The sequence below is a fragment of the Eubalaena glacialis genome, chromosome 16 (genome assembly GCF_028564815.1).
Source record: "Eubalaena glacialis isolate mEubGla1 chromosome 16, mEubGla1.1.hap2.+ XY, whole genome shotgun sequence".
In the NCBI taxonomy this organism is placed as follows: domain Eukaryota; kingdom Metazoa; phylum Chordata; class Mammalia; order Artiodactyla; family Balaenidae; genus Eubalaena; species Eubalaena glacialis.
Window position 1 is genome coordinate 11,540,841 of NC_083731.1, and position 10,904 is coordinate 11,551,744.

General features: G+C 45.7%; 1 protein-coding gene across 1 annotated transcript in view; it reads right to left on the bottom strand.

Annotated features, from left to right (window-relative positions):
• The window catches only part of UBAC2 (UBA domain containing 2), a 158,893-nt gene extending 151,516 nt beyond the window's left edge, over positions 1-7,377 (bottom strand). The window contains exon 1 of the mRNA XM_061170710.1: positions 7,260-7,377. Coding sequence (XP_061026693.1) covers positions 7,260-7,290 — 31 coding nt within the window. The 5' untranslated portion in view covers positions 7,291-7,377. The remainder of the gene's footprint in view (positions 1-7,259) is intronic.
• Between the last annotated feature and the right edge of the window lie 3,527 nt (positions 7,378-10,904).

The window sequence follows — 10,904 nt, forward strand, 5'->3', positions numbered from 1 at the left end:
GCCACGTAAGAACAATCCTAGTTCCTCACTATTCCTTCTTCCTCCCACTCCACCTCATCTAGAGAGCAGTAAGGTCAGAAACAGGAAACTGGGGGGGTCAGAGGGGACACAAAAGGACAGAAGCCAACTATACCACTTTCTCTGACAGCAAGTGGTTGCCAACTATAAATCTTAACGCGGAGGAAGAGGGAGAAAAAGTCTTACCTTTGAATGAAGGCTGAGTGCTGATTAATACACTGAACTGGATACTTTTAATTTTTAAATTGAGCCTATGTTTTGTGACTTCTATTCCCTAAGATCATTGCCACTTGAATGCACCTTTTGTCTTTCACTTAATGAGCCATGCTCATTAAACAACTGTTGAATCAATAACTTGAAGAGTGAATAAAAAGTCATAAGGCCTGATGCCTTCTCATAAAAGGAAAAAGTTTTCCAAGCTGAGTGCATTTTAAAGAGATGGTGAGAGACAAAAATAAAGATTTATTTTAATCATCTCCCACAAGTTATGTGTTCAACACATTGAGTACATACCTAAAGAAAGAATATATCAATCAGAACATAGTTTGGTCCCTCCTGGGAGCACAACCACAGCTGCACTGGGAAACTGTGGAAGTGTCCATTTCAGGATGATGCTGGGGACAGAGCCTTCGGGCTCCGAGGCAGGACCCTAAAGCTGAAATGAAGGGGGGGTTACAGACCCTGAATGACCCACCAGTCCTTGTGGCTCACCCATCTCTAGAGCGAAATGAATGTCCTCACCATAGGCTGCCACCGCTGGACCTCGCATTCATCAACCTCCCCAAACTGCACCTGACTCTAGGCTCCCTAACTAATGTTTTGGATCAAAACGAGTTTCACTCAAGGGAAAGTTCCAGCTCATTTGTGAACTTTATTTCTCACTCTGATAAGTCTATACTGGTTCCCACCTCAGGGCTGTGTGGCTTGAGTTAGCATGATATCCTGGGTACTGACAGCCATCTGAGTCTTCAAAGGGATGACTCCAGCTGTGTCTCCCTGAGACTCCCAGCTGTCCATCCCAACGGTCGACTCTATTTCTACTCTCTACCTCTGGTTCACTCCGTACCTCAACAAAAATAGGTTTTGGCCTTAATAATCCACTGAAACTACTCTTCTTAAGGTAACAATAACTTAATGCCAAATCCAGTAGACCCTGAGGATGTGAAAAACTAAGTAGATGTGGTCAGGAGATATGAAGAAAAAGTCAAAGAACAAGGAATTTTAGACAGATACTAGGTGTAAAATAAATAGGATACAAGGATGTAATATACAGCACAGGGAATGTAGCCAATATTTTATAATAACTTTAAATGGAGTGTAACCTATAAAAATATTGAATCACTATGTTATACACCTGAAACTAATATTGTAAATCAACTATACTTCAATAAAAAAAAAGAATTTTAGAAAGAAGTGTTCATCAAGGCCAGTGTGAGAGAACATTCCACTAAGATAAGGGCTGAGAGGCACCCATCTGATCTGTTGACAAGGAAGTCCCCGGTCACTCGTCCTCAGTGGTGTCAGGGGTAGGGGGAGCAGAAGCAGGCTGCAGTGAGCGTCAGGCCACAGCAGGTGACCCACAAAAAACAGCTGATTAACTGCAGAGGGCTAAAGAGTGAAGGGAAGGGAGAAAGGGAAAAAAGTGAAGACATCGTTCAAGAAGCTTGGTTGGGAAGAAGAAACAAAGAAACGGTCAATGGATGGAGGGGTTATGCTTCTGTAGTTTTAAGAACAGACCCCAAAGAAGGATCCAGTTAAAAATACTTAACCCTGAGTACTTACTATGGCAAAACTCTAGGAGTTTACACATAGTAAATCTTGTAATCTTCACAAACCACCCAATAAAATAGGGAATATTATCTCCTTTCCACAGATAAGGGATCTGAAGTACTCTGGGGGTCTCTGAAGAGCCACAGGAAAAAGCATCAGCTTCAATGCATGCCAGGCAAAGAGAGAAGGAGGGAGTGTCACTAGAAAAGGCAGCAAGGAATGAGTTAAGAATAGGTGGAGAGTGGGCCTGTTAGAAGGGTGCCTCATTCTTTTAGATTGGAAAACATGAACTAAGTTCACATGTCTGAAAACCCTTACTCATCACTCAAAAATCAGCTCAAACATCGCCTACATTAGGAAGTCTCCTCTAACAACTGTTAAAGTGTGGATACAAACAAGTTAGCGAGAGGACGTGCCCAGGTGATGGCCCTTATATTTACGTTGGGTTAAGAGTGGGAACAGTCTTGACCATGACAGGGGAAGTGCACAGGGAGACAATCAAATCCAAGAAATGTAACTGAGCAATCGTGCCGAGGACTCAGCTTGGATTGGACACCACACATTAATACAAGGCTGGGGTTTTGCCGGGTGAGAGAGCAGGACAGCCGAGGGTCTTGATGGGAATGCAACGCGGGTAATTAACTATGGTCTCCAGACTGGATGTGGAAGATGCCAGAAATGGGCTGTAAACTGGATACAAGGGGATCAAGAGTCTGGTGATCAGAGTCACCGTGAGAGAGTGCGAAGAAACTGCAGGAGTTTGTTTACAATGAAAGAGGACGAATCAAATTAGGTTGGGTGAAGACAGTTCTCTCCTAAAGAAACACCCACTTCTGCCTACTTTGCTGTCTCCTCTTTCTCCACCACGCAGTTAAATACTGGATTGGAGTTGCTTAAAGTTCTGTCCTCAGCCTTCTAGCTCTACTCGCTGCTTCCAGCGTCCTCATTCACATCCACAGCCCAACTCCCACCTAACAACCCATGTCCAGGCCAGCTCCCTCTCTCCAGATGGCCCCTGGGTATCTCCCACTGGGCTTCACAAGCCCCTGGACATTAAACATCTTTCCCCAGATGAGCTCCTCCCTCTCTGCACTCCCTGCCTCTGTGAACAGTAACACCACCCATCTACCCCAAGTCACCTTCAACTCCTCTTTCTCTCCCCCAGTCCAATGAGCTTGACTGACACAGCCTACCTGCCTGCACATCTCTAGAATCCCTCTTTTCTATCCTGTCCATTCTCACTGCTACCACCTTCACTGGGGCTGTCAGCAACTCCCACTGGACTCTACTGTTCTCTGGGCCCCTCCTGCTGGCCACCCTGTTGCCTTGACCTAAGTCTGTCCATTAGAAGCTCCCCCCCGATGTTTTAAAAATTCAGATTTCTGATTCCCACATTAGCCCTTCTGAATCTGACTCTCTGGGAATGGGACCCAGGAATCTGGACATTCAGAAAGCTCCATAGCTGCTTCTGTGTGGCCATGCCACAGGCAGCATATGGAAAACACTGCTCACATCCGCAACAATAATCTGTCTTGCCTGCCACAGCAACGTGAAGCCTTCCCAACTAGCGTTCTATTAGATTTTCACCTTCTTCTGCTCCCCAGACTCTGCCCTCTGGTAGGACTCTGCCCTACCATCTGGTCCTGGCTGTGCTCCTGAACAGGGGCAGCTGTGGCCACGCCTCCTCTTCTCCCTCTTCATGTTCCATCCCCAGCTCTCGGCTCACCAGCCCTCTGAATGACGTCACTGCACACCTCTGTGCAGAAACTGCTCCCTTCAGCTGTAAGCAACAATCCCCTAACTCATCACCTCCTGCCTCTCGGCCAGGCCCTGCCCAGGCTCTGCCCCTCATAGAGGCTCTCTCCCCACTTGCATGCCTGACCAACTCTTACTCATCCCTCAAACATCAGCTGAGATATCGCCCACGCTGGAAGTCTTAACCATGTCCCTCCCCTCCCCAGCCCACGGCGGCCATAGACCCGCAGCACCCAGTACAGAACCTGTTTCATTTCTTTTTTAAAGTTTTTCCCCACTAGACACAGAACTCCTTGAGGGTGGGACCTATACCTAGAATACAACAGACAATTAACGTTGGTTGAGTCCATGTTAGAGTGAATACGCTGTGAAGTGAATAAGTCATGGGGACACTTAGTATCAAATGTAAGAAATGATACATCTATTACTCAACACATAATTGAGTGGTAGCATTCGTCTCTAACCAAGGGTCTAAAATAAGGCATGAACACGATTCCTATGCACTTTTATCCAGTCATAATTACCTGACAGAGCAGACAGCAATACAGTTTCATAGACATGGTCGCAAAGGCCCTTCCCTTGATTTACTGCCCTGGCAGCACCAGCTTTCTTCAATACCTTGAAAACGCCCTGCTGTGCCTGTTTGAGAGTCTTTGTGCTTGTTGCTCTCTTTCTGCAAGATGCACACTTTTCAACAAAAACTGACAGGTGGGTTCCTTCACGCCATTTGTGTCACCTTCCCAAACATCTTCTCTGACCACACCTGCTAAAGCAGCATCCTTAGCATTCTTTTAGCATCCTGCTAAAGTCCTCCATAACTGTAGCCTATGCCACTACCCTCAGATTTTCTTCATGACGCTTATCACCATGTGAAAACACATAACTTACTTATTGGATGTTGGTCTCCTTCATCCTGTGTACCACTTTATCCTCTATATACGAACAGTGTGTGGCTTATGTGGGTAGTAAACAGACACTTGTTGAATAAATAAATGAATGAGTGAGAGAGGGAGGAAAGCAAGTATAACACAAATACACTAACTACTAGTCACAGATGTGGGAAATACGTCAGTGGTAGGAAATGGCCAGGATTTTTCCCTTAAAAAGAGAACGTTTGGGCTTCCCTGGTGGCACAGTGGTTGAGAATCCGCCTGCCAATGCAGGGGACACGGGTTCGAGCCCTGGTCTGGGAAGATCCCACATGCCGCAGAGCAACTAGGCCTGTGAGCCACAGCTACTGAGCCTGCGCATCTGGAGCCCATGCTCCGCAACAAGAGAGGCCGCGATAGTGAGAGGCCCGCACACCGCCATGAAGAGTGGCCCTTGCTCGCCACAACTAGAGAAAGCCCTTGCACAGAAACGAAGACCCAACACAGCCAAAAATAAATAAATGAATAAATAAATTAAAAAAAAAAAAGAGAATGTTATTCAGCATCCCTGGGGGCACTGCTAGGCAGATTATTCATCCTCGGGACACTTACTCAGGATCAGAACTCTGAATTACCAAAGGGCTACACGACTTATCTAAAGGAAATCACTTCCCTCTCAGTGGGGAGCATTGCAAAGAAAAATTTCAAAGCAAAGTAAATTTTCCCACCCAGACGTTCCGAAAGACCAGTCTTGGAAAATCAGTGCCTAAACACCACTGTAAGCTCTGCAAACATTGGGACCAAGATTTGTCTAATGTCACATTCCCAGCCCCTCGCAGTTTCCGAGATGCTCAAAATGTTTGTTAAATGAGCATATAAGACATGGACTTCAGGCTTCCCTGGTGGCACAGTGGTTGAGAATCTGCCTGCTAATGCAGGGGACACGGGTTCGAGCCCTGGTCTGGGAAGATCCCACATGCTACGGAGCAACTAGGCCCGTGAGCCACAGCTACTGAGCCTGCGCGTCTGGAGCCTGTGCTCCGCAACAAGAGAGGCTGCGATAGTGAGAGGCCCGCGCACCGCGATGAAGAGTGGTCCCCACTTGCCGCAACTAGAGAAAGTCCTCGCACAGAAACGAAGACCCAACACAGAAAAAAATAAATATAATTAATTAATTAATTTTTTAAAAATGCAGTTCCTTTAAAAAAATAAAAAAAGACATGGACTTCTGAGGAATGGCCATTCCATCAATTCTTATGCTGTGGATACATTTATTTTAGAAAAAGGGCAAGACAGCTAAGGAGAAGCCTTTGGCCTAGGCCTCTCCCCGGGTAGCAGTTTGGCGAATTCAATACTCATCAACCATGTGCCGCAGGTAATCACATATTACTACCTTCCCCAGAGTCACCCTGTATCAAATCTGAATACACTTTGAAAACATAATAGCTAATACAGCATAGTAACCAATAACAGATTTTGTTTGCCTTTTTAATTCTTTAATGTGTTTTGGTCAGCAAGGAAGGATAGGTCAAAATGATGAAAGAAAACAAATAAAATTGAAGAATTCTACCATTAATTTCATATCCACCAGTGTATGGCTCACAGATCCCAGGAAAATCACACCACCTTCTTGACTATCAGTTTCAACAGTCATGTTCTTTTTCCAAAGGGTAGTTTGGGGAAGATTAATTACCTAGTAGTTATAACATATCTGAGGCCAATGCCTGAAAGATGCCATAAATCAAATTAAGTATGAAACAAGGGAAATCACAAATATTAAACCCACTTCAAAACCTGAGAAGTTGAGAAGTGAGGAAGATTTATAATTATGCCTGTTGCCCTGATACTAACTTACTCCCAGGCTAAGATATGTATTCTCAGAAAAAGATTCCTAACATTCACAACAGATCATTAATATTTGGAAATGTCAACTGCCTCTGTACTCAGTAAGATTAACTTCACATGTATAGAGATATGAAGCGTTAACAGTGACAAGCAACTGCAAAAATTATAGCTATTCAAACAATTCACTGTTGCTGTATCAGTGCCTAATCTCAGTGCTGTTTAGTTAACATATAGTCCACCTTATCAAAGTCAATTAAGCCATTTCAATGAGAAAAAGAAAGTCGTTTAAAAGGCTATATATATTTCTCTGCCCTCTATCTGCTGACACTCCACAGCTGACACTCCAGTAAAATATAGCAACATCCAGCAGCAATGTCTCTGCTTTAGTGCCAAACTACTTCCAAACATCCTTCCACTTTCAAGTACTTTAATCAGTTTTTGTTTGTCTAAAAACTCCTAAGAGAGACTGAGGAGAAAAAAAAAAATCTAAGTAAAACTAAGGGGTCAGCTCCTGAAGCAGAGGTTGGAATTTGCAACCGGGGGAGAGCCAGTTCGGTCCCTCTGTAGCTTAAATGAATGGAGCAAGGTGACTGGGAAGGGAGCAGGCTTCCAGCATCGCTTCCACCCGGACAGCCTCTTCTTTTTAGCTGGCAAACCTACCGCTGAGGGCAGGGGGCCGGGCCAGAAGACCAGGGAGACCCAGCCCGACCCTAACTGCCCAGCCCACATGCAGCAGCCCCAGGAGCATCTGAGTATCGCACCTGGGGCTCACAGGTGGGGGGCTGGCGGCGGACTCAGTCCCCACTGACCCCTCCAGGCTGAAATGGGGGCGGTGTCCGCTGCCCCCCACGGGCAAGAACTACCAAGGTTCTGGCACAGGGACGGCAGATCGACCCCCAAACCGCCTGCAACCCCGAGAGTCCCCGCTGCCCCCAGCCTCCTCAAGGAGGTACCCAGTGTGGTGTGTAGGGGACAGCCAGGATGGCGGCGTCCGGTACTCACAAAGCCCACTGGAACCGGTGCTGGTGAACATGGTCCCGCCGGACCCAGAGGCCCCGCGGGGGACAGGGGGAGGGGAAGCGGAGGTGGAGGGAACCCGGGGACCGCGCAGGCGCACTCCGGCCGGGCCGACGAAACCGGCAACTCGACTCCACTCCAGAGGCCGCCTGCGAACGGCGCATGCGATGCTCGTCTGCCCCCCTTCCCTTCCGGCCCGGGAAGGGAAGTGCGTGCGAAGCGAAAGTGGTTCGCCTCTCCGGGTTTTTCTGACGGCCGCGGGAGCCTTGGAAAAGGAGTGGGATGGCGTGCGAGAAGTGGGTGTAACTCCTGGGAGCCGCACACTAGTGCTTTAGCGCCGCCACTCGCCCTGTGGAGCCACCAAAGCAGCTAATTCCTCTGGAATGCCGGCGCGGTGATGTTCCTCACGACCTCTAACCTCTCCCGGGACTGCACGCCCGGTGCGTTCCACGCATGCTCAGTCTTTCTGGGCCGTCCCGGGAGCTGGCTCCCCGGCTGGCTGTGGACAGAACTGTCTCGAGTTCCGGTGCCCAGACAAGTGCAGGAGAGGCAGCTCCTCTGAGGGAAGGGGAGCTGGAAGACCCTCCCTGTCGCGGGGAGCGGGGCCGTCCAGCTGCACCCCCCCTCTTTTCCCATGTCGGTCCCGCGCGAAAGCCCCCGAAAAAGCGCCAAGTGCCGTGGTCCCTGGACCCTCACCCCTCCCCGCCGCGGTGGCCTGTGTCCAGGTGTCCCAGGCGCGGTGAGTCTGTGGCGGAGCGACCCTGCTCCCCAAACTTCTTCCCTGGAGTCCTTCTGGACCCATGTCGTTTAAAGTTTTTTCCCTTGCAAAATTTTTACTCCTTGCCAAAGCAAAGTCACGGTTTTTAAAGTGAGTTTGAGCTTGAAAACTTTAATGTTATGCAGTAGTTAAAGAACGCATATGGGGAAACTGACCAACTCTGAGGCTAAATGAAAAGGATAGGCTACAAAACTATGTACGGTATACTTTTAAAAAAGAAAAATTCTTTTTGAGTGCTTATAAGGGCCAGGCAGTATGCTAACTCCGAAATTTGTAGATCAATAAAACACAGTCCCTGCCCTTAAGGAGAGGTGACAGTGGGCCAAAATATTAACACATTTATTTCTAGAAGACAAAAGTATAAAGTGACTTTTATTTTCTTCAGGCTTTTCTTTATTCGTGAAGCGTGTTCACAATCTTGAAATACGTTTTATGTTTAACTTAAGATTCATCCAATTGAGTTATTTTGCTGTAAAATGATACTCTCAAGGTCCTTTATGTTTGCAGAAGCTGTCAGCTGCAGCCAACGTAGGACAGTGGTTCTCACGGTAGGTGTGGGGACCGCCACCCACCCTTTAGGGAGTACCAAAGGCCAAAGCTATCTTTACAGTGATATAAAGATATTATTTGTCATTTTTACTCTTAATCGCTCAGGAGTATCCAGTGGAGTTTTCCACTGCACATTCGGAACAGTTGTATAACTTAATGAGCCAGTATTTTCCAGTTGACCAATACGTGATGTTACAAAATCATGCATGGGTAAAAGATCAATTCAAACTGCAAGATAAACCAATACATTTGGGGGTCAACAATACAAAAGATAGGGTTTCAGACTTCTCATTGCAACTACTCTTTAAGAAACTACCATTTCTTAAGCTGCGGTGTCATATCAAAAAAGAATATCCATATTATCAGAAATGACTATTAAAATGCTTCCTTTTCCAGCCTCATATCTGTGTGAGGCCAGATTTTCTTCATATACTTAAACTAAAACAATGAATCACGGGCTTCCCTGGTGGTGCAGTGGTTAAGAATCCGCCTGCCAATTCAGGGGACACAGGTTCAATCCTTGGACCGGGAAGATGCCACATGCCACAGAGCAATGAGCCCATGTGCCACAACTACTGAGCTCTCGTGCCACAACTACTGAAACCCATGTGCCACAACTACTGAAGCCCACGCACCTAGAGCCTGTGCTCCGCCACAAGAGAAGCCACTGCAATAAGAAGCCCGCGCACCGCAACAAAGAGTAGCCCCTGCTCACTGCAACTAGAGAAAGCCCACGTGCAGCAACGAAGACCCGACAAAGCCAAAAATTAATAAATAAATAAATTTATTAAAAAAACCTGAATCACAAAAAACAAAGCAGAAACACATATAAGAATCCAGCTGTCTTCTATTAAACCAGATGTTAGACATTTGCAAAAATGCTAAATAATGCTGTTCTTCCCCATAATTTTTTGCTTGGGAAAGTATAGTAATTTTCCACAACAATTTATTAGTTATGTTAACATGTAATGGGTATACTATTTTTTTTAACATTTTTATTGGAGTATAATTGCTTTACAATGTTGTGTTAGTTTCTGCTGTAGAACAAACTGAATCAGCTATACATATACATATATCCCCATATCTCCTCCCTCTTGCGTCTCCCTCCCACCCTCCGTATCCCACCCCTCTAGGTGGTCACAAAGCACGGAGCTGATCTCCCTGTGCTATGCAGCTGCTTCCCACTAGCCATCTATTTTACATTTGGTAGTGTATATATGTCCATGCCACTCTCTCACTTTGTCCCAGGTTACCCTTCCCCCTCCCTGTGTCCTCAAGTCCATTCTCTGTGTCTGCGTCTTTATTCCTGTCCTGCCCCTAGGTTCTTCAGAACGTTTTGTTTTTTTTTAAGATTCCATATATATGTGTTAGCATACGGTATTTTTCTCTCTCTGACTTACTTCACTCTGTATGACAGTCTCTAGGTCCATCCACCTCACTACAAATAACTCAATTTCGTTTCTTTTTATGGCTAAGTAATATTCCATTGTATATATGTGCCACATCTTCTTTATCCATTCATTTGTTGATGGACACATAGGTTGCTTCCATGTCCTGGCTATTGTAAATACTGCTGCAATGAACATTGTGGTACATGACTCTTTGAATTGTGGTTTTCTCAGGGCATATGCCCAGTAGTGGGATTGCTGGGTCGTATGGTAGTTCTATTTTTAGTTTTTTAAGGAACCTCCATAGTGTTGCCTATAGTGGCTGTATCAATTTACATTCCCACCAACAGTGCAAGAGGGTTCCCTTTTCTCCACACCCTCTACAGCATTTACTGTTTGTAGATTTTTTGATGATGGCCATTCAGAGCGGTGTGAGGTGATACCTCATTGTGGTTTTGATTTGCATTTCTCTAATGATTAGTGATGTTGAACATCCTTTCGTGTGTTTGTTGGCAATCTGTATATCTTCTTTGGAGAAATGTCTGTTTAGGTCTTCTGCCCATTTTTGGATTGGGTTGTTTGCTTTTTTTGATATTGAGCTGCAAGAGCTGCTTGTATATTTTGGAGATTAATCCTTTGTCAGTTGCTTCATTTGCAAATATTTTCTCCCATTCTGAGGGTTGTCTTTTCGTCTTGTTTATGGTTTCCTTTGCTGTGCAAAAGCTTTTAAGCTTCATTAGGTCCCGTTTGTTTATTTTGGTTTCTATTTCCATTTCTCTAGGATGTGGGTCAAAAAGGATCTTGCTGTGATTTATGTCATAGAGTGTCTGCCTATGTTTTCCTCTAAGAGTTTTGTAGTGTCTGGCTTTACACTTAGGTCTTTAATCCATTTTGAGTTTATTTTTGTGTATGGTG